The 23,110-nt window shown below is 53.4% G+C and overlaps 2 protein-coding genes and 1 long non-coding RNA gene across 33 annotated transcripts in view; 2 read left to right on the top strand and 1 right to left on the bottom strand.

The window, feature by feature from the left end:
* The window catches only part of GNAL (G protein subunit alpha L), a 69,028-nt gene extending 67,761 nt beyond the window's left edge, over positions 1–1,267 (top strand). For 3 of the 5 annotated variants that reach the window (XM_072949283.1, XM_072949281.1, XM_072949282.1), the window contains exon 13: positions 372–1,267. In XM_072949283.1, coding sequence (XP_072805384.1) covers positions 372–542 — 171 coding nt within the window. In that variant the 3' untranslated portion in view covers positions 543–1,267. Of the gene's footprint in view, positions 1–369 lie in introns of all 5 variants that reach the window. The other 2 variants (XM_072949280.1, XM_072949284.1) reach the window with 1 other exon arrangement.
* Positions 1,268–1,396: 129 nt separating this feature from the next.
* Positions 1,397–16,331, bottom strand: MPPE1 (metallophosphoesterase 1). 26 transcript variants are annotated; one of them, XM_072949293.1, is made up of 13 exons: positions 16,243–16,331; positions 13,143–13,206; positions 10,996–11,113; positions 9,984–10,094; positions 9,506–9,887; positions 7,733–7,841; positions 6,077–6,180; positions 5,504–5,578; positions 4,813–4,921; positions 4,606–4,674; positions 4,407–4,529; positions 3,687–3,827; positions 1,397–2,852 (listed from the first exon to the last, which is right to left on the bottom strand). In XM_072949293.1, the coding sequence occupies exons 5-13, from the start codon at positions 9,772–9,774 to the stop codon at positions 2,670–2,672; spliced, it is 1,182 nt and encodes a 393-aa protein (XP_072805394.1). In that variant the 5' UTR covers positions 9,775–9,887; positions 9,984–10,094; positions 10,996–11,113; positions 13,143–13,206; positions 16,243–16,331; the 3' UTR covers positions 1,397–2,669. The 26 variants fall into 26 exon arrangements, with proteins under 26 accessions (XP_072805394.1, XP_072805403.1, XP_072805407.1 ...); XM_072949302.1 differs by having other exon boundaries at positions 9,506–9,905; XM_072949306.1 differs by having other exon boundaries at positions 4,606–4,671; positions 10,972–11,113.
* A 154-nt stretch (positions 16,332–16,485) lies between these two features.
* LOC140688938 (uncharacterized) lies at positions 16,486–19,671 on the top strand. 2 transcript variants are annotated; one of them, XR_012063762.1, is made up of 3 exons: positions 16,486–16,599; positions 16,711–16,821; positions 19,291–19,671. It is a non-coding gene; the product is annotated as an uncharacterized lncRNA (long non-coding RNA). The 2 variants fall into 2 exon arrangements; XR_012063761.1 differs by having other exon boundaries at positions 16,486–16,593; positions 19,291–19,668.
* Positions 19,672–23,110: the final 3,439 nt, after the last annotated feature.

Below are 23,110 nucleotides of genomic sequence, written 5' to 3' on the forward strand. Positions count from 1 at the left end.
AGCATGCCGTGCCTGCACCCTCACCTGGCCCCTCCTCTGTGTCTGGGACCTGATCTCCTCTTGGGAGAACAGGCCACTCTCGTGACCCCATTTAACGTCAGTGCCTCTTTAAAGACCCCTCCCCAGATCGTCACACTCAGGTGCTGGGGGTTAGGGCTCCGCGCCAACGTGTGTGTTGACAGTGACCAGGGCCCGGTGTCCTGGGCCTCAGCTGCGGGGGCCGCGGGCCGGGCAGCTGCGGGGCGTCTCCCCCACCCGGGAAGGTGCTGGGAGGTTCGCTCCGGGGCGGTCCGGCCCCGACCCCGACCCCCACGCCGGGCCCCGCTGGGGCGCCGCCCAGGCCCGGGCTCACGGCGCGCTCTCCCCCAGAGGATCAGCACGGCCACGGGGGACGGCAAGCACTACTGCTACCCCCACTTCACGTGCGCCGTGGACACGGAGAACATCCGCCGCGTCTTCAACGACTGCAGGGACATCATCCAGAGGATGCACCTGAAGCAGTACGAGCTGCTGTGAGCCCCGCCCCCGGGGCGGAGCAGTGAGCCCCGGCCCCGCCCCGCCGGCCACGCCCCCCACGCCCGCCCGCGTGGCCGCAGACCCCCGCCCTCCCCGGGGTGGCACTGGGGGGAGACACCCGGGCGGACGTGGGGCGTGGCCGACGCGTGGGGGCCGCCCTCCTGCCCGCCTTGGCCCACGACCTGGCCCAGACCCTCCGGCCGCCGAGGGGACAGGGCCCGTTCAGGCCCATCTCCAGGGACGGCCGGCCTCTCAGAGACCCCACGTGCGCCCGCGCCGCGGTCAGGCTCCAGGGGTCCCTGGACTCACCTGCTCGGGCACGGGCTCCTTCCCCAGGTTCCTTCTGTTGTTGTTTTATTGCTGGTTTATTATACTGTACAGACCACAAAATCTAATACTATTTTGTACAACTACTCAAGGAAATCCCTGTAGAGCTCTGTGCCTTGGTAACGGCCACCCCCGTAGAAGAAATGTGTTTTTGTTGTGCTGAACAGCTAACTGTCAACATCCCCTGCCGCTTGCTCTGAAAACAGGAATGAATGGTGTATTAGAATTTAGGACACTTTACCAGGTTGGTACTTTTTACAATACTCCTGGATAAAAAAATATATGCCCATATAAATTTATATAAATATAAACTATACACGTAGTCACCCGCACCTCACGAAACGCCGCACCCACACCACAGCTTCTTCCGGGGACCCAGGGGTGGTGTTTTTCTCTAGACAATGTGTCTCCATTATTTCGCTCTTTGAAAACTGTTAGTCAAAGCTTTGGAACCACTTACTTGACCCCAGGTTCCATCGTAAACAAATAGCAGGAAAAAGACAAGGGTTCAGGCTTGTGCCTGGCTGTGGAGAATCGAAGGAGGGACTCTTACTTGCCTTTTGAAGAAGAAACATTACAAAACCTTTACTGAAATACCAAGTCAAAATACACGGCTATTTTTCAAACTTGAGAGATCAGCAGACGCAGCCTCGCAAGGTGGCTCCAGTACGAGACCCAGAAAGCCCCTCATGCTGGGCCACGGCCCTGAGGGTGGCTTCCCCAGGTCAGGCAGTCTGTGAAGATGTCCGAGGTTCTACTCCAACCACACGAAGCAGAGAGGAGGCAGCCCAGCCTACGTGACTTCATCGACTTCATTTAGTCTTTGATAGTTTCAAGTTTTCTCTGTAAACCAGCATCTTGTAATCCTCTGTAAACTCATCCACGGCTAAATACAACTTTTACACGAAATACAGGATGGCGACGTCAAAGACAACACACCATCACGTTTTTTATCTCATTATCACCCAGTTCCTGCCTCTCCCATCCTTGCCTGTTTCATAAAACTCTCAGGTGAACGGAGACAGATGAAGTAGGAATGATTTTCCATTTCCATTGCATTTTCGAAGTAAAACATGAAGAAAACATGAAGAGATACAACCCAACATATATACACAAAAAACAGAGTTGTATATTGTTCTCCGCATCACTCAGCAATCCCCTGTAAGTGAACTTCCTATGTAAAGGTCTGACTGAGGAGCCAGACTCTCAAGGAAAAAATGCAACAAGAATCCACTTTACCTGGCTTAAAATTACCAAGGCATACATATTTTTAAATACCAAACGCCTCTTCCTGGAGGCTACTTTTCAAGTTTCTTTTGCTCACTGACGGGCATTTGATCCTGACTTAACAGTCGGGTCTGCTGGAGAGAAAATGACACTCATCTAAAAACCCGATTCCATCCAGTTAGCGTGGACACACAGGAGTCTGCGGGAACAGCTATTCCTGCTTGTAGCATCTGGGTTTATTTGAAGCGTCTGACTAGCACAGGTAGGAACTTGAGAACCACCCGCAGGACCACTGATGGTGTCACCTCACCCCAAGCCTGCCGGTGCCGACTGGGGAACACAGGCTGTCGCATGCACGCCAGTGACGCCCGCAGCTTCTGCGAGCTGTAGATACAATCCGTGATTACACACATCTTTGATGAAGTGAGAGCACAGACTCTGGAGAGTGCACGCTCCATCGTGACAGCATGGGAACAGCACCAGCAGCTCACCCTCACCCCGCGGGGATCGGCCCAGGGGTCTAGCTCCCGAGTGGCACTCAGTCTCACTCCCCGGAGCACCGCCTGCTGGTCAGCTCCTCTGGTCTTGATGCCTGTTACTCACGTGGTCTTAAATTTTCTGAGCAGGTTCCAACCCACGTGCAGAGGTGAGGCCAGCAGCCTCACATGGACTAGCGTGAGGACCACGAGGCACGCAGCCGCTCCGCAGTACGTGGTCAGGACTGTGTCCTCGCGGGGCATGGGGCACTTGGCCAGGACGTAGTCTGTGGGCGTAAAGCTGCCCTGGGAAGGAAGCGAGGACAGGCAGGCAGCCAGGTCTTCAGACCAAGGGCACGGGCTCCAGCCCACACCACCCCAACCCCAAGCCCTGCGCCCGAGTGTGCTGAGTGCGGGTGGTCCGGGAGCTGACCCCCCTCAATGAAACTAGCTCCTGGTTCCTCCGAAACCAGGGCAGGCAAGAGGGGATCAGAGAGGCAGGGGACTTAGATCAACGGTCAACAAGGAGCAGGCAGGGCATGGCGGCTTTTCAGGCCACTCGATGCTGAAATGCGTGTGCTGGGGGCAGCCTGGTGGGCAGTGTATTTTGGTGGACACTCTTGCCGTGCGGAGTGACAGTGGGGAACGTTCACTGACTGAATTTGGAAAAAAGGAGGTTTGTCCCATCTTTTTATGAAGTAAAGGCACCTGACATAAAAGCACTGTGACCCGGATGCTGGACTCCTGGGTCAGAGAGAGGAGCCGACCCACAGTGGGTCACTAGTTACCATGTGTCATAAACATGCAAGGGCTGGCCCATTTTTCTGCTGGAGCAAATGGGCATATTTGGAAGCTAAGGCGAGGTGACTGGGTGCAGCGAATGAAGGAAAATGACCCTGCTTCCTTGGAGAATTGAACAGGCTGAGCTGGCACTGCCGTCCCTGCAGGGTAAGACACTGTGAGGCTCCCCCCCCCGGAACAACCATCCCCAGAGAGGTGTCCACGCTGGTGTGTCTGGGGAGAGGGGCACTTGCGTGCGGCTTTTGTGTATTTCCACAGATTGCAGTAAGTACATAGTTCATCGCTGTGTTGATTTAAATACGTACGGAAGCTTTGAGACGAAAATAAACGTTCACCTACCATGATGAAACTGGGGTCATTTCTGTTCCTCCAACTGAACGACGGCACGCTGACCTCCAGGACGCCGGCCCCGTGGAGGACCTCGCAGGCATGGTGCGTGTGGCCACTCAGGACCAGGCGTGGCCGGAGCCACCACAGCAGCTGCCCAGGGACGGCAGAGGCGGTGAGGGCATGGCCACCTCCCTGCAGGGACAGGGCCACCACCACCCACCCCGCCCCGTCCAGGGGCCCCCCTGCACTCAGCCCTCCAGAGCCTTCTGTCTGCTCAGACTCCATCAAAAGTGAGCTCAGGGCAGGGAGGGTGGCGCTCAGGGGCCGAGCGTAGGGTCCTGGGTTCCCTCCCTAGTACCCCATTAAATAAATAAATAAATCTGATTACCTCCCCCCAAAGAGGTAACTCTAAGTCTCATTTGCACCCCCAAATACATGTAACTTGGCGGGAAAACACAATAAAGAACACTTAGGAGTAGTCATTTTTTTTTCCTTTTTTACGGAGGTACTAGGGATTGAACCCAGGACCTTGCTCTACAGCTGAGCTGTACCCTCTCCCCCCTAAGAGTTTCATTAACCAGACGTTAGGGGAGGGAGGTGAGTTTCCTGGGGCAGGGCAGGGCGAGGGAGGGGACACGCGATGGAATGACCATCCGGGACACTGCCCATCCCGCCCAGTGTCGCCGCCCGCCCCAGGAAGTCTGACTCCACGCCCCGCCAGGCACAAACCTTCCTGGAGGCCTCCCGGGAGAGCACGTCATACCGCTCCTGGAAGGGGATACCCCTCTCGGCCGGGGGTGCAGCGTCCTCCCCAGAGCAGTGAGCGTCGCTTCTCCGGTAAAGCGGGAAGTGCTGTCCAGGACCAGAGAAGAGTCAGGGGACAGCAAGGCCCTGGGCGCGTCCACTGCACTTGGGGAGGCACCCTCACCTGCAGAAGGACTGGGGCCGAGGCTGGCAGCGGCCCTCTGTCTCCACACCTGCCGGGGTGATGCTCCTGCTGGTCAGAGAAGCCCTGCGGTCACTGGACGGTGGGAGGGACAGGGGCAGCCCAGGGTGCGGGCACTGGGCCAGGTGGCTGGATGGTGGGCAGGGCAGAGGGAGCCCGGGGGGCGCTGGGCCCCGCAGGCTGTCCTACCTCCTGGGAGCAGTTCAGCTGCTGGGAGATCTCCAGGAGCTCTGCCTCAGCTCCAGAGCAGATGTCACAGCCGTCTCCTTCCATGGCCACGCTGTTGACCAGCACGAAACTGCAGAAAGGGCAGGGAGTCAGGCCACGGGCCGCCTGCCTTGTCCACCCGGGACACGCGTCCCCATGGGAAGGAAGCTTTAAGTCTCTGCTCAGCCAGGCTGTGTGCGCGTGCCAAGCTGACATTAAGGGAACAGAACAGCCTTTCTGGGCGTGGCGTCCAAGTCAGGGTCAAGGAGGCTCCACCCTGAACTTGTGCCGGTCCCAGACACTCCGCACCTGACCTTGTCCCTGGGCCTGTGTCTTAGCACCTTGGGCCTCGGCTGTAAACCAGGCCGGACAGGACGTGGGTCTGAGTCAGCACGCAGTCCCCTCTGAAAAAGTTTCCAGGGGCGAGGGGCCTCCATAAGAATTCACAAATACTACTCACTCAAAGTACTATATATAATAAAAAGGCCCTACTCTAGAGCACAGGGAATTAAATTCAGTGTCTTGTAACAACCTTTAGTGAAAGATATGAAAAGAGGTATCTGTGTGTGTATGCCCGGGACATGCTGCTGTGCCCCAGAAACGATGCAACATTGTAAACTGACTAGACTTCAATTAAAAAAAATGTGTATATTACAAAAATAGTAATACTCACTTAATTCCTTTCCAAGAAAACAGCCTTTCGGGGTTGAAAACTTTCTCAAATCGTTTTATTTTGTATGTGTTCATCCTACATTCAATTGCAAAAAGAAGCAGTTTTTTGAAACAAGCCATCTTGAAACCTCTTAAGAATTATCCTGAACACGGAAAAGTCACTTTCCAGATTGGGGTGCCAGCCCTTCTGAGCTCCCACTGGTCCCACTGCTGAGCGAGCTGGGGGCCGGGCCAGTGACTTAGTCCTCAGGGCCTCGGCCTCCTCCCTGGTACAAAGGGCAAAAGTACAGGCCCAATGGTAACATAATAAAACCTAAGAAGTAAAATAAAAGATACGCTCTGTGTAAATATTAGCTATTACAGCCCACGTCGTCTTGTTCTCTGACACCCAAGGAAAACGTAAGCGACCACGAGACATAAGAGTCAAGTCAGAGTCACTCACGGGCACCTCAATCGCCCGTCCGCTGCCAGAGCCCTGGGGGCCTCCCCCACCCCAGCTGCCTCCTCTCGGCCCAGGGCGGCGCCCACAGTGGTGAAGTCGCAGCCCCTGCGGCCGTGACGCTGGGTCACTCACTGGTAGTGGAAGCCAACATCGTGGTTGCCGGCGACCACCCTCAGCTGCACGTGAGCAGGGTGTCGGAACATGGTCTGGAACCTCTCCACGTCGTCCGCCCAGGCCTGTGGGGAGGGGTCCTGCTGAGACCCGGGCACCTGCCCTGCCCCAACTGGACGGGGAGAAGGTGACCCCATCCAGATGGGTGTTCCTGAGGCCAGCATGCAGAATTCTAACCCAAGTCCCACCTCTTTTTCCAACACTCAATAGTTACTGTAACTATTTAATCTGAAGCCAAATTTTAATGAAATGGTATCTCTCCATCTTAAAACATTAACTGGCGCTCCTCCAAACCCACTATTTCCTGGTCCCCTGACGACCATGTGCGGACCCTGGGCTGAGGATCCCTTTGCATCCAGACTGGTCCTAAGAACAGGCTCTGAGGCCCCTGAGGTGTCCAGTACTGTGTGCTCTCCCACGGGACAGGGACCGGCCCTCCCCTGGTGGCTGGACGGCAGGACGGGGCGGAAAGAAAGACAAAAGCCCAGTAAATCTCTCAGGATGTTTCTGACTTTGGCTTTAACTGTGAAAGCTTGAGAACGATGTCCATTTAATTCTTATTTTTATTAAGCCTGAAAACAAAAACGGGGCAAACACTCTAGGTTGGACAACCCCTCATTGAATAGTAGTCACCTTTATCCTTCAAATTTTAAATTCGGCCCAGCCTAGGGAAATATGCTGGCTAGAGGGTCCTCCGATACATTTACCAAGACTTTGACAAGTAATATTTAAAGTTAGAATAACCTAACATCAGAATAACATAAAATGAGAAAAACAGAAAATGTTCCCTGTAATTTGCAAAGGCAACATCTACGTCCAACCTCATTTGCTAACTCATGGCTTTTAGCCGTGGCGTGTCCACAGCCCGAGAGTCACCGCGGACAGGACGGCAGCAGACTCTGCGGCCCTGCAGTGCGGGTTCCTATCAGACCTGGACCAAGACTTTCTTCGTACAGCTTTTAGATTGTCCTGGGAAATTTCAATGAATTTTTTTTAATATCTTCCAAAACCATTAGTGACTGAACATCTTTAACTAAGGAGGAAGAACAGCTTCTTGTATTTTTTTCTTTCATTAATCCCAAGACTGTACTGAGCAAAGCATTCTGACAGCCAAGGTGAGAACAGGCTTTCCCTTTGGTTTGTGGGAAGGCTGACGTCACCTGGTCTCAGGCCCCTGAGACCCCATCACACCAAGCCCAGGTCCCTCTCAAACCCTTCAGAAGAAGGAACATCAGGGGACAGTAACAGGCAACCTTGTGGCACAAGCTCCTAACGCAGCCGTTAAGGAAGCAGGGACAGTCAGACTACACTTCGTTTATTCTCTAATTCCAGGGACAGCTGAAGTAGCACCCCTCCTGCCTGCCTGACCCCTCCCGAGAGGTTCGTGGGAACACGGCGTCCGGCTAATCTGCATATTTCCTACATAGACAGGTGTAAGACTGGCCAACCTAACTCAAGACTGGCCCTAACACAGAACCTAAGATCTTCAAGACAGACTATCCACTGTGGACATCGGTACTTCCAACCCTCATGACACGGCTGCACGGGTCCCGTGGGCGTCCCGTGCTGGACCCCCAGGGCAGGGCCAGGGCGCCTGGCTGGCAGGGTCCCACCCACCTGGGAGGAGCTCCACTTCCCTTCATCAAAGACATCCCCCAGGATGAAGACAACCTCCGGCTGCAGCAGCCACAGCGCCGTCTGGAAGGCTCTCTCCATCTGCCACTCCCTGGAGGCCGACAGACAGGGAAAGCAAGCTCAGCCCGTCTTCTGGGCCATTTAAAAGTGGACCAAGACGTCCCATGGCCCCCTGCTTGGAACAGCCAGAGTCCCCGTCTGCCTCACCGAGGGGGGAAGGGGCCAGGGGACACCCGGGCTGCCCTCCCACACACTTCACACCCCAGGCCTGAGGGCTGAATCCACCTGCCCAAGATGCCCAAAGTGGACTGACTTTGTGCCACACCAAGGAGATGCCAGCACCTCGCTTCTCAAAAGAAACTCGACCTCCTTAAGGCCTTCAGAGCTGGGGGGAGACCAACGAGAAACAGACTGGCCAGCATGAGACCTGGGAGTCCTGCAGACCCCAGACGTACACACGCTCGGCCCAGAGTCGGACCAGCACAGAACAGAGCCTGGGGTTCGGCATCTCACACAGGCCAGGCCCAATGTGCCCGTACCCCACTGGCCAGCGGTCACCTCAAGAATGCTGCCCACTCCCTGGGTCCCTAGTTTGTTGGTAAATGGAGACAGTGAGCCCTGCTCTCACAGGACAGTCCTGGGACGGAACACAAGGGCACACAGTAGGGATCCTAGACCATCAGTGTCTGCCCAGCCAACGCCGCCTCGGCCACCATCCTAAGGCTCCCAGCTGCCTCCCCTACAGGAGGGGGGCTACGTCCGAGGGCAGGTGAAGAGGAGAACCTAGCGTGCACGAGGTCCTGGGTTCAATCCCCAGCACCTCCATTAAAATCAATCAATTAATACACCTGATTGCCTCCCCCAACCCCCCAAAAAATTTAAATAAAGCCAAAAAAAAAGCTCTCTGGAAGGTAACTTTGGTCAGAGGAGCCTCTGAGGCCCACGTGAAGCTCAGCGTGGACACGTCACTCGGCGCCTCACACATACGCTTCTCAGTGTGTCCCAATTTAGTGTTATTCACCCTGGAGAAGAAAGCAGGCAGAAACAGCAGCAGGAGGGCAGGGCAGACCGCCTGCGGGCCTGGCCACACATGAGGCTCCGGAGCCAGGGGAGCCCCAGGCTGGAGGAGGAGAGAGCTCTGGGGCGGACGGCGGTGGCCGCACAGCAGTGCGAGCGTTCTTAACGGCACGGGCGCTCCGCTGAAAGTGGCTGAGGTGGCCAACTGCATGTTATTTCTATTTTAACATAATTTTTTTTAATTAAAAAATATTTTTTTAAGCCTTCCAGTGAGAAAACAGACTAAGCTGTGCAGGTCGAAGTTGTCCCCACATAGGCGGCCACCCAGCTGCTCAGCTCCTCCGGCCACCCGGAGGACTCGGGGCACACTAGAGACAGCGAAGGGGGCCTGCCAACCCTGCCCAGGGGAGAGGGCGCCCCCGCGGACCCCACCCGGGCGCCGGGCATCCTTCCTCACACGGCCCGTGAGGTTTCCCGTGCGAACCCACCTAGACAGGGAGGCAAACGGGCTCGGAGGGCCTGACTGTCCGGAATCACAGGACTCAAACACACGCCCCACTCACAATTCTGGGTCCTTGTCCATGACAGGTGCTCAGTAAATCGTAAGTTAAAGGAAAAGTCAGATGCTCCAAATGTCCTTCTTTGAGGGGAAAATAACAAATAAATGAGTCCCTGAAGCCATGGGGCCGGACTCTCCTGCCTACAGGCCCGCAGAAGGCTCCCTGCTCCCCCTCCTACCTTCGTAATTTGTCCAGCCAGTGGCCTCTCACTGCCCCGAGCAGGTGGGTATCCGCCAAAAACATGGCTCGCAGTGCCGGCTCGGGGGGGCCCCGGCCCCTGCCGTCCGCTGGAGTTTCCACCTCAGGCCAGTGACACCGGATGATCACTCCGTAATAGATCAGAAATTCACAAAACAGAAGCACCGACAAGGTGACAGCCGTGAGTTTCAGCAGCAAGAAAGCCCTCCTCATCGGCGGTCTGCCAGACCCCAGACTGATTGCGGCCATGGTGCGCCCGGAGGAGCCAAGAGTCAAATCCACGCCATCAACACTGACAACAGGTCACCGCGAGGAAACCAGGCTGGGGGAGGTGCAGGTGGCATCCAGGTCGGGGCCATGTGCTGCAGGGAAGAGAAGGACTGGACCATTTACAGTCCTTAATACGGCGCGATCACCACCTCCCTCCATCAAGGGACTAGTTACAGAATCCCACCTACCTCCCGAACGAACAGGACTGTCCCGCTTTCATAAAGACACTGCATCCGACTGCCTACTGATCACGGCTTTCTAGGCGTCCCCAGGATGGCACGACCAGAATATTCTTCCCACTAAGGGACAAAGTTTGGTCACTACCTTTCAGACAGGAGGGAAGGGGGCAGGGCACAACCATTAAAGGAATGACACAGTAATTAGCACCAAGATGGCAGAAAAGTCAACACTCAATAGACCTGGAGGCCCCAGATGGCGGGAGATTTGACCTCCAGTGACCTCATGCTCACTGTAATGTATTAGCGTGGGAAATGGCACTCCACAGGTGCCACGGCAGTTCCAAGGCTGACCATAAAAGGCCAAAATGAAGGTGGTGGCCCAGTGCCTGGGAATCCTGCTCCCTCCCCCAAGCAGTTGGAGTGGCCCTCCTACTCATTAGCATGTAGAGTCACCAAGCCCATAAAAGCTAGCCACCCCTCACCGCCCCGTGGCTTCTGACGGCCTACACTCGGTGCACAGAGTGAGCATCTCTCTCAATAAATCTACTTTTGCTCAACTGTGGCTCGCTCCTGAATTCTTTCCTGCATGAAGCCAAGGGCCCACACTTGGCAGGGCGCGTCCAATGCACTCGTCTGGGACCCAGGATGCTGCCATCCTCTCTCGCGGCCCTCCTCTTACGACGTTGCCCCATTTTTTTCCTGTATCACTTTGGAAGTCACTGATCGGCAGTCTGGGGAAGGATGTGTGACAGGAAAACTCAGGGAATAGCAAGTAAATGCCACTTGGCTCCCCCCAGGATTCACCACCACCCCCTCCTTAAAAATCAAAGGCCATGAGCGCCCCCCCCTGCCCCCCGCCACCCTTTGGTGTGAATTCACCACTTTTCTAAATGGCTTTTCCATAAAAGAAGAGAACATTCACAGACAAGGGGCTTCCTCACTGGCTGAGCTGGGGTCCGACAGCCGCAGTCATGAACTCCGCCCTGCGATTATGCACCTGTTCACAAATGCAGGTTTTCACCTGCAAATCAGCCTTCCACTCTGGGCAGCTTCCACTGGAAGACCTTCACATGCAGTGGCTTCCCTCTGGGAGCCCTCCCAGTGTTTGGGGACGCGTCTGAGTCGTAGCACTTCGCGTCCTGTAGGGAAAGCATCCGTCCTGACACACCTGAAGGGCAGCTGAGGACAGGAGCCCCTGAGACAGGCTCTGGGAGGGGCGTCCTACCTGAGGCCCCCCGAATGATGCTCAAGGTGAGACTCTTAGGACGGGAGGTGGGCCAGAGGCTACAGAGGACGCAGATACGGGAGGCGCTCCAGGAGGCTTGCAGAGGGCGGGGGCTGCACAGACACTGAGCGTGGGTCCAAATGGAGCCAATAAATACAGAAAACCCTCCCCAGGGAGAGAACTTTCCAGGATGCGTCTAGGAGCCTTCTTAGGGTTGACAGCCAAGGGGAAGAAGACACTCACTCCCGGAGGGCCTGGACCAGCGTCTGCAGAGTCCACCCCGAGCCCGAGTCCCGTAAGTCAGCCTGTTCTGCAGAGGGATCATGTAGCAAGCAACCGCCGAAGCGCGGACCAACTAAACCTGCCCTACAGTGAGGAGGGGCAAACGCGTCTTCTGAGCCATCGTCAAAAGTGCAAAACGTAACCCCGGAGCTGAAAACACCCCCAGAAGCTGAGAAACGAGGGAACCCCCTCACGGCTGGTGAAGCCGTGCTGCCGGTGTCAGGCGGTGCGAGGACTCACTTCCAGGGCGGCTTCTTAGCCAAGAGGACCCGACGGGACGGTGCCCCGGCTCCTGACCCCGCCTGCACGGGGAAGGCACCATCCGCCTTAAGTGCCTGATGAGAGCGGGGCAGGACCCCATTGCTAGACGTGTGGAGGTCAAAGCAGCCATGCATGTGCCCCGTCTGGGACCACCTGCTCTCAGGAATTCTGCCGGGACAACGCACAGAACCTCAGTCACCAGGTCTGGGCCAGGCCTTCCCCCTCACCTACAACCTGTTCTCCCAAAGGCTGAACCGCACGAGCCTCGTAACCAGCATCACTTACACCTTCTATGCCAACGAGACCACCTCAGAGAGGGAAGAGTGGCCCTGACTGTAAACGCTGTCACCCAGTGTGACTCAGCCCCACGAGGCCAGCCCAGGACAAAGGGCGACTCCTCTCTGCTGCCGTCCACCCATCACAGCCAAGCCTCAGCATGTGGATGGATGTCACCGGCAACCACCCACCCGTGTGACTCTCCCCTTGCGAATAAAACAGGAGAGGAGTAACGACTCTGTCCCTGCACACGGGACCTCCTCTGCTGGGGCTCAAACAGATCAAACGCACCCATTTGACCTGCCTGTCCCGTTTTCTTTTCCCAGGCTGCAAACCCCCCAAAATCCCAAAAGCTAAGACCAAAACAGCAGCTGGAAGCCCCTCCCCACGGAGGGACAAGGACTGGGAAGGGCGAGCCCAGCCTGGGCAGCTCTGCAAACCTTTGATCCTTGGATTCCCAGTTTCCCAACATGAAAACCTGAAGGACAAGTTCAAACTGCCCTCCACGCCCACTGCGCTGAGTCAGAGAACCTCTTCTGAGACGGGGAGGTGAGGCTCTGGCCAGTCAGCCCAGGTGGGACACCAAACCAGACCAAGAGAGCAGGATGCCGCAGAGACACGCAGAGGCTGGGGTGTAACCAAGCTGTGCCCGTGCCGCCCTCTGTGTGGGCCAGCGTCTCCCTCGATAAGGATGCCCAGTAGACAGACCAGAGCCAATGGAGCCCTGGCCCTTCCTGCCGGCTTCCATGTTCTTAATTCCATAAAGAAACAGGGAGGAGGGCACAGCTCAGGGATAGAGCACGGGCTTAGCACACATGAGGTCCTGGTTCAGTCCCCAGCTCCTCCTCTAAAAATAAAACCTATCTCTTCTTCGCCTTTTGGCTAAGATCAGTGTAAAAATAAAACCTAATTACCTACCCCCATCAAAAAAAAAGGTAAATTTTGTTATGTAAGCTTCAGCACAATTTTTTTAAAAGGAACACAAACACACACACACAGAAGACCCTGTAAGTTAACAATGTCCTATGACAAAGGCTTCCTTTTACGATTTAAATTTACTACTTTTATATTTTAAAAAAAAGTCCCACTGGATTTAGGGGACTGTCACTGAGTCACTTTCTCACCTTTTCAGGAGTGCAACCAGTTGACAAGGCCGGCTTGTGCTCCCCAAAACCAGAGCGCCTTCGCCTGAAATAAAACAGAAAACGTGTTTTGCGGCTGAATAATCTTTCATTCAGATAACTATCACCAAGCGGAAAACACGTCACCTCCTAGAGGGCACCCAGAGGAGCCTGAGCCCTGGCTAACGGAAGAGGCAGAGAACCACACAGCTGAGAATGTGACCCACACGCTGTCCCTGGTCCCTAACTGCCGCTTTTAATTACAGCATAAATATTTACATCTAAAACACACAAACAACGTTGTTCTGTGCTCCCAGGCACACCAGGCTAGTAGCTGCAGCCCACAACTAGCAGCAGAATATTCCCTCCATTGGCTGGTTTTTACCTTCAAAGCCATCACTGAATATCTAACCCCCCCAAAAAAAACAGCATTAAAAATGTTTAACATTTGTCCATTACGTTCAGGTTCACATGTACTGTTACCACAATATCATCTGTAGCTGTCTGCATGTTCAACTCTCCATCTTAAATTATATTTTTAAAGACGGTTTTTTTAAATCTACATCAGTAAACTAGGAAGGGAGGCCCCTACTATTTAACACACAGGCCTTAGGTGATCATGGTTTTCCAGCATGTGAGTAATTCCTGGCATTCTAGTTGTTCCGTCGGTGAACCTGCGCCCCGAAAGGGCAGGGGGAGCAGCTCGCGGGGCTGGGAACAGCGACCAGCAGCAGCACAAACGCCGCAGGGGGACGCGGGACTCTGGCCCGGCGGGCAGACCCGGGGGCCCGGAGGCCCCAGCCCGGCGTCGGCCTCGCGGCCCGGACTCACCGGCGGGTCCGCCCGCGCGCTCTTGGGTCCTCGACCTTCCCGCGGCCCGGGACCCGGCGGGCGGCGGGCGGCAGGCGGCGAGCGCGAGGGGCGGCGAGCCCGGGGCAGCGAGGGGAGGGGCGGGACCCTGGGCCGGCGGGTCGTACCGGGAAGGCGCGCCGGGCTGGGGGCGCGGGAGAGCGGCGCGGCGCACGCGGTGAACGGGACGCGCGGCCCTGGGCCGGCTCCCGGGACTCTTTCTGGGAGCGCGCGGGGCGGAGGGCCCGCAAGCGCGGGGAGGGGCGGGGCGGAGGGCGCGCAGGCGCGGGGAGGGGCGGGGCGCTGGGGTCGTACCCGGCGGGGGTCGTACCCGGCTGCGGGCGCGGGGCGGGGCTCCGCGCTGGGGGTGGTACCGGGTTAGGGAAGCGGCGCTGGGCCGGCTCCGGGGCTTTTCCGGGGCGCGCAGACCCGGGCGCGCGCGGGGGCGGCCGTGCGCCCTGCTCCCCTCAGTCCCCGCCGCACCCGCTGCGGGGGCGCGGGCACCGGGAGGCTTCCACCTTCGCCCGCAGGGCCTGGCTCAGTGCCTTCAGTAAACTTGTGTGGAACCAATGAGACAGGCGACGACAGTGACTGTTTATTTGGGCTTTTCTTTTTATAGTTATTTTTAACAGCAGTAGAGCAGGGCATATTCTACTGTTCAAAAAGCGTCGCATCATTACTTCAAAAAAAATCCTCAGAATAACCTAAGAGCAAGAATCACTGTTAAAAAAAAAAAACTGAAGCTCAGAGCAGTAATTCAGTGTCTACCTACCAACCACTTCCGGTGTGTTTTTGCAACTCTGTGAGCATACTGCCACGTGACATGAGAAATCGCAGAAAAAAGCAATCGGCGAAATACCTGGTCGACGTAAGGAAGCAGTAAGTGGTAATTACTATTATCAAGGATATTGTAATGTTTTCGAATACGCCCAGAGGAACAATTTTACCCACCCAGACTGGCACAACCGGCCTGTCTTGTGAACAGTGATATGATGCAACAGGAGGTATACGGCATCATTGCCAAACTGTTACCGCCAACTGAAAAGAGGAGGGGAAAGATGAAATCTGGTTAAGCCTAGAACAAGATTAAAGAAATACGGGGACCAAACGAACGTGCTATGTTACACCAGCAGGAAGCCACCCGCAGAATCCACTGTGTGGGGAAGTCCGTTTCTTTACTCCACAAATAAGCAACATCACAACAAAAGGCAGATCTGCTGTTGCAAAGCTGCGTCAGCCAAATGCAGCTCGTGGTCTGGGTTGGGCCACAATCAGAACAAAATAGCTTTTTTAAAAAAAACCTTCTTTTAAAAGACTGGGAAACAGACATTGAAGGGATGTTAGGTGATACTAAAGAATTATTGATAATTTTGCTATGAACATGCTATTAAGTGATTGTATTTTTTAAGACTAGAGAAACATACTAAAGTCATTATAGGTAAATTATATGATTTCTGGAATTTTCTTTAATACTCCAGAGAAAATTTAAAGTAGGGAAATAGGAGAAAAAGCAATATCCGCAAAACGTTGCTACTGTTGACGCAGGAGGTGGGTGTACGACCCAGCGGTTGGCTGATTAATGGCCCCAAAGATGTCCACACCCTCATTACCGGACCAATGGGCAGGTTCCCTTACTGGGCAAAAGGGACCTTGCAGATGTGATGGAGGTTCAGGACCTCGAGACGCAGACACTATCCCGGACTATCCCAGCGGGCCCAGTCCAATCACTTGTCCTTACAAGTCGGGGACCCTTCCCGACGGTATGAGAGTCAGAGGCCCAAAGAACCTCAAAAGGAAGGTGTCCCAGTCGGCTCCGGCCGCCGTCATCATACAAAACACTGCAGACCGGGTGGCTTGTAAAGGACAGCGGTTGTGCTCGTGTCGCGGGAGAGCCTCTCCCCAAGGCAGCTTCTCACTGTGTCCGCAGATGCACGCAGGGCAGGGGCCAGGGAGCTCTGTGGGGTCTCCTTTATAGGGACACTAATCCCATTCATGAAGGCTCCCTCTCACGACCTGAGCACCTTCCAAAGGCCCCGTCCCCAAACACCATCACACCTGGCGTTAGGATTTAACATACACATTGGGGGGGGGGGGCACAAACACTAAGACATAGCAGAGGGTCAGAGAGATGCAAGCTGACAAGGACTTGACAGTCAGTAAACGACATCGCACTGAAATTGGCCAGCAGAGTCGAGAATGGCCTGCAGAGGGAGCGCTCACGCGCTGTCACTCACCGTCATTTGCACGCACTGACCTTTATCTCCATGCCCCACGGGAAGAAGCTACCGTCCTCCCCCAAACAGGAAATGCACTATTTTACTCTTCTTGCGGAAGAATTTCTTCTCGTTCAGTTACAGCCCAGCCAATGAGAAACATTGACGTTCAGCCAATGAGAAGCCACTACCAGCCTGCCCTCCTTCTTTCCTCCAATGAACTTTCAGTTAAGCCAGCCCCACCCCAGCCCTTTTCCCTATAAAAGTAGGCTCCGCGGCGGTGTTTTCTGCGTTTGCCTGTGGGTTGCCTGTTCTGTCGTGTGTCTTTCTTGTTTCTCCCAGTGCCTCGTGCAGTGTCGTGACACTGGTAACATCGCTCGGAATCAGCCCTGGTGGGAGTATGCCTATCTGCTTCTCTAGGTTTTCACTTTTTTCCCCCAGGAATCCCCTGTATGCACATGTAATAAACCTTTCTCCTGTTATCTGTCTTTCATGGCTTTAATTCACAGGCCCCAAGGATTAACCTCAGAGAGTTTTGGCGATCACAAAAGGGCTGCTGGGACACCCCAATCATTTTGGAAGTTGTAGCTGAGAACTCAGGGCATCTGACAAACCTGGTAGTAAGTACAAGTTCAGCCTCTCAGATTTCTGCTTGGGGTCCAGTGGGATGAGGGCAGTAAGCCTCTCTTACTTGCCTGCATTTAGATTAGTGGAGGAGTGAGTTCAGGGGTATCACCCGTGGGTGGCTTTGGTTTTGATGACTCATTGGTAATTGACCCTCTGCTTATTGGTTATTGATCCTTTGCTTTCCTGTGTGTCTTGTTTGGGGCCTGAAAACTTGGCTTCACTTTCTGCCTGCTGGGGGGCCCAGGGAGCCAGGGCTGTATCTGCAGGCAGCCAGCCAGCTTGCTGAGGGGCCCCAGCAGTTTGTAGTCAGTGGACAGAAATGTGGGTTGCACCCGTTGCAAATGACATGCTACTGACGGCGGCCCACTCTCAGGGACCTCGTCTCAGTCCTGCTTTCTCTTGGCTGTCTTTGGGAGTGACTCTGGATCATGTGGGCTGCATCTCTTGTACCCTCTCTGGAGATGCCTCTTGCATCCCTGGTTAAGCCCACTGATCGTGGTTTCAAGTCATGTTGAAAGAGGAGGGAAAAAAAGGTGGGCGAGTCAATACCTTCAGGGAAATTTACTGCTGGTCCCAGACAAACCTGATAAGGAGATGCTTGGCAGGATTTTTAAAAAGAGCTGTCTGGTCAGAAGTTGGCACAATCGGAGGCCAATGTTTAGGCCCTGATAGGAGCTATTTGTAAGGCCTTCTCACCTATTGTTACGGAAACGACAGGCCAGTCAAGAAACAAGCACCACTCGGAGGGTTGGAGCACTCAGATGTATTACGCCGGCGGGCTCAGAGGGGCTTCTGCTCCGAAGCTCTGAGCACCTTCAAGATGTGCACATGAGGTTTTATAGGGTAAAGTACAAGCTTGGGGTATTCGGCCAATAGGCATGGAACAGCTTTAGCAGCGTTAGCATCACAAAAGTGGGGGCGGGGCGGGGCGGCAGCAAACCAACATTCCAAAGCCAGATATGTATCTTTGAAAATCCAGCTGGCTAGCAAAAACACATAAACAGCAAACCAACACTAATTAACCTAGATTTACAAGTTAGTCTAACAGAACTCAGATCAGTATTCCAATACTTAGATTTGTGAGTTATCTTGTTAGACCAGCCCAGCCTCTCCTTCACATTCCTAGACTTGTGAGTTATCTTGTTAGACCAGCCCAGCTTTTCCTTCACACTATGAATAATGGGCTAAAATGGAACTAAGTGCCCAGAAGGACAGAAACATCCTCAAGCCTTTGTGGAAAGACTTATAAAATCATTCCAAAGGCACACAGCTCTAAATCCAGAATTTAGGACTCTTTTCCATCTTAGTTGGAAATCTTCCTGGTGTAAAGAAGCCAAGTCAAGAGACTCTAGCTGAATACGTGGGTCAGCCCCTTGGCGTTACCCTTGAGGTGGCCCGATTCCTTGAGGAATTAAAAGCAACAGAACCTGTCTTACTAATTGAGTCTTTACCAAAACAGAAAATGAGGCTCTAGAAGTAATTTAAAGTCCATCCTTCCATCTTACCAGTTCTCAAATCTCCTGTGTTCATCTCAAGTCACTTGCAGATATTGCAGAGGGTCAGGACATTGGAAATGGAATTGTCGTGCACATAAGAAAAAGAAGGGGGAAACTAAGTTAGTAATTACCCTAAACCTCTGCTAACAGGAACTGTCCTCTCAGGAATGTGAGAGCCATCTCTTTGACGTGCAGACTTCCGAGCACATAAGTAACTCTTGGCTCCCAGGTGGAAGGACATCTGACTCTAACTTCTTGAAAATAAACTGGATATTTTATTAATTCATATGAGCGTTTAAAATACCCAGACAGCCAGTTGATATTTCCATAAAGTCTCTCACCCCAAATTTAGTCCACAGCGTCCATAAGATTACATATCAGAGCAAGTGAAAATCTTAAAAGTCTCCTCCACAAATATTGGTAGAAAATTTAGCCCTCACCGGGCAGGTGAACTAAACCCATCCCATCTGCACAGAAACACAGTGTATCCAGCTGTTTTACATAAACTAGTGAGTTTTGAATGACTATGTTTTCCTGACTCATGGCTAAAATTTTAGGATGAGAACCGTAAGTCTTCTGTTTGTGTCTGTATCTGTCTGTGTACATTTCACACGTAAATGTATTTTCAACCTCCCCATAGTATTGCCAACATTAATTCATAAAGCCCCATAAAAGAGATCTATTTTAATTAGCTTAGAAACACCAGCACTTATACAAATGAGGTATTCCTAAAAACTCAAAAAAACACGAACTCATCCAAAGTAGTTTTTCAGTTCACGGGATCTGGATCATCTTTGGTAAATGAGGCTCATTTAACATTGTCAGCTTGATAAAGACGGGATGGCTTCAGAACCGTCAGCATTTAGTATAATACAGACGGACAGGTTTTACTCTCCCTGGGTTTACTAGTCAGGTAGGCTAGTCTTATATCTACCAGCTGTTTAATATTGTTGAGTTAATTGACAGGAGGTCATCAGACTGAAGCGGCTCCAAGGCCCTTGGCCCCTGACCGAGGTGGAGGAAATGCAAGCCTGGAAAAGCCTCAGGGCTACGAAACTGAAGACTGAGGACAACCAGTCAAAACAGGCGTTAGGCTTCAGCCAGTCAGTAATGTCCTCACTTTGCCTTCCTCCCCAGCCTCCCCCCACACACGCCCACAGCCCACCCCTTCACCCCCTAACCCCCTCATCCCCGCTTCCTGTGGAGGTGGGGAGCTCTTGTAACCACTTCTGACCCATTCAGATAGACTTTTCTCAAATAAACTCATAAATTTTGTGATATGCCCCAGTTATCTTTCAAAAAATAAAATTATAATTCATCCTAGGAACAAAATGTAGAATAAAATGAATTGTTTGGTGCATGCCAACCCCAGCAATAAAAAAAGAGAGTCATACACTTAGCTTTTTATTTCTTCACTTCTATGATTTTTTTTATATTTGCCAGACATGCATATGTTACAAAATTTGTCAACAGTAACAAAAAGTAACTGAAGATGATAGCTAGCTTTTTAACGTCTCACAAATTTTTCATGAGCAATCCCAACATAATTGTTCGTAACATGTGCACTAAATAGACGTAAGTGGGATAAAAGTTTCTAAAGAAATTTTCAATGATAATTGGGTTTTATAATCTGCCTGCTTAAAAATAGTTTTCAAAACCTTTTTGGGACCTTAAAACCTTAAAGTTATACTAGGTTAAATGATAGACATTTGTTGACTATCTAGATCGTTCCTAAATAAGATAAAATACTGGAATATTAACTACTAAACCTGAAAGTTTAACTTACCTACTTTTGATTTCTTATTTTTAGAAAGAATCGAAAGATACTTGGGTCTGTTACTACATGCTATTTTGTCCCATTGAAAATTTGTACTCTACAGAAACATGCCTCTAAACATTGTGACACGGTGTGTGTTGAGCTGGTTTCAGTCTATCGGTAGTGACGTTGCTGGCTAGGAATCCAGGGGGCGCTCACCTGGGCCCATCCTGCCTGCGGCAGCCCCCGCGGACATCTCCCTGACCAGGGTCAGCGTCGCCGCTGGACAGCAATGTTGTGGAGGGAAGAGGGGTTCTTAATTATAATTGCAGGACGCACCTCAGCAACAACCATCAGGGAACTTTGAAAAATCAACTTTTTTTTTTTTAAAGAAGTAGTAAAGGTGCCCAGGTTGTGAACTAACCAGACTCGGGCCAATTAGCTCACGAAGGGATGGAAGGACTATTCCCAATGTCCCCAGCAGGTGGCGCGAGCTGCCCTCTGCTGAGATGAGACTTCTCCCCCGGGCTCCGTTCAGTATCAACGAAGGCTTCCCCTTCATCTGATGGTGGAAACAGGAGACGGGAACCAGGGAAGGGGTGGGGGCAGGAGAGAAGCTGCTCAGGAGGGCTGCAGGAGCCCCGAAGGACGGAAGACAAAGGCTGCAGGCCTTTAAACTTACTTCTCACGTTACACTGTTTTAAACTGTGCTTTGACCTCGCCAATAATATTGTTCCATTGACATCATTTTGGGCTCTGAAAGAGTTAAGAATTCTTCCAAGACAGAGTTTTAAATTAGGTCCTGAAGGACAACAAAGTACCAGGAATCAGGACGTCTGAAGTCGTTTTTGTTAGGTGGCAGGATGACTGCCGAAGGGCTCATCACGGAGAAAACCTTCCCCCAACACCCCAAGGACACCTCAGGAAAGGGGCGGTTGCTGGGGGGCGCCGGGATCTGCGGTTCTGCTGCCGCGCCGGTCACTTGCGAGCACCCCGAGCCTCCTGCTCACGGTCTGGGCTCGAGGCTACGCGGTTTTACTGCACGACCAACAGCAGCGTGGAAAGCATTTATGTCTCTGGGCAGGAGATAACCCTCCTGGGGAAGGCAGGGGACATGATATGTTATCATTGGAATCATCTTCAAAATCTGGGGCAGAAAGTAGAAGTCTGTGAGTCAAGTTCCTGCACATCTGTCCTCACAAGTTTCCCAAGAAATGGGACTTGGGAGTGTTCAGGTCTGTGACTAATTTCCAGTGAATAGCTGACCTGCCCCCACCCCCACCCCAGAAAGATGGTGGCCACAGAAACTTCCAAATAACAAAGTTTTTATGTCACCCAAGTTGGGGACAATTTGTTATGCAGAAATGGATACCTTCTAAGATGCCCCCACACAGATACCACGATAGCCAACTTAGAAGTCTGACATTTCAAGATCTGCTGTCGCTGTGGAGACGGGAAAGAGGCCGACGCAGAGGAGTTAGCCCTGAATCACCCTCTGGTCAGGATCCTGCCAGGAGAGAAGCCACACCAGTCACTCCAACGGATAGACTGTGATACAAAGAATCATTCACTAGGAAAGATGTTCACTGGACGACCAGATGTCAGCAAGAGCTGCTCCTTGGAACAAAAGAAAAAAGTTGGAGGAGGGTCTGGGACACGTGTCTTGGGTGCTCTGAGGCTGCTTCTGAGAGTGTTGGGGAAAATCACTAACTAGACTCAACTGGATTGCTGCTGGAGGGCACTGCGAGTGTGAGGGATGCGGGGTACTGTAAGTCGCCCTGCCTGTGCCAGCCAGGCTATTTTAAAATTCTCTCCTCTTGAGAGCCTCAAACTAAGTGTATGGGGGGGGGGTCGGCCACCTCAGCCCAGCTCCTGCCTGCCCCAGACCCGGGAGGAGAGAACCACCCCCAGACCACAAAGGAGCCGCTCCCACCAAGCCCAGTTCACTTCCTCCAGGCCTGGCCTGGCCACCTTCCTCCCGCAATCTCCCAATCTCCTGGGAGAGGTGGCCCCTCCCCAGGACTGAGTGGCCCGTGGCCTCGCTCAGGGCCGGGGTCTGCCTGGAGGCTTCCCCATTATGGGCCGAGGGCTCACAAGACTTGCCTATGGGATTCCCGGCGTCTGTCCCCCCTCCCCAGTTGGTCACCCACCCAGGGCCCTGGGGTCAGCTGCCGGCTTGGACCACAGCCCTGGGTAGCCCAGGCCAGCCGCCACCCGGACGGGCCCACGAGCAGCTTCCAGGCACCCCCCAGGCACAGATCTCACCAATGGCACAAAGTCGGACTTAAAACCAGTTGGTGAAGAAACTACCAACAATGCGTTTTCTCCAGGAAGGAGAGCGCGGGGGAGGAGTTGTGGGGGAGGGGCCACGGGGAGGGGAGGGGCCATGGGGGAGGGGACACAGAGGAGGGGCAGGGGACACAGAGGAGGGGCAGGGGACACGGGGGAAGGGACACGGGGCAGGGGACATGGGGCAGGGGCAGGCTTATCACACACACGCCAGTTCTGCCTTTAGGATTTCACGTCACATGCAAAATTGTTCAAATTTTAAAAATAAAATCTTGCTTTTTCATCTGGGACCGGCTGCAGGAGCATGTTCAGTTGGTGGGAATTCAGTGAGTTCTCCGTCGGGTTACGTGTACTTTTCTGACTGTACTTCATATTAAAGTTCTCAGAAACTAAGCCTTGGGGAGGAACAGAGTGCAGCTCTCGTGGTCCCAGGGACATGTGCGCTTGGGAAGCCACCCAGGTGTGCTTGGAGGGGCTGACCAGCTCAGGTGGCCTCGGCCCTCCTGTAAGCTGTCCCATCTCTTGGGCTTGGAGCACCCCCAACCCGTCCATTCTGAGCACATTCCTGCTTTCTCACCCTCCAGCAAAGGTGGGCTCGATAGCATTTCTATTTCAACGGAAAATCATTCGTAGCCATTCGATGCTCCCTGTGTCCCTGGTCCCTGCCCTCCGTCGCAGGTGTTCTCCCTGTTGGGATTCCGGCTACAGCACTCCGGTCAGGGTTACGTGGAGGAGGGGGCC

The sequence above is a fragment of the Vicugna pacos genome, chromosome 24 (genome assembly GCF_048564905.1).
Source record: "Vicugna pacos chromosome 24, VicPac4, whole genome shotgun sequence".
NCBI classification, from domain to species: Eukaryota; Metazoa; Chordata; class Mammalia; order Artiodactyla; family Camelidae; genus Vicugna; species Vicugna pacos.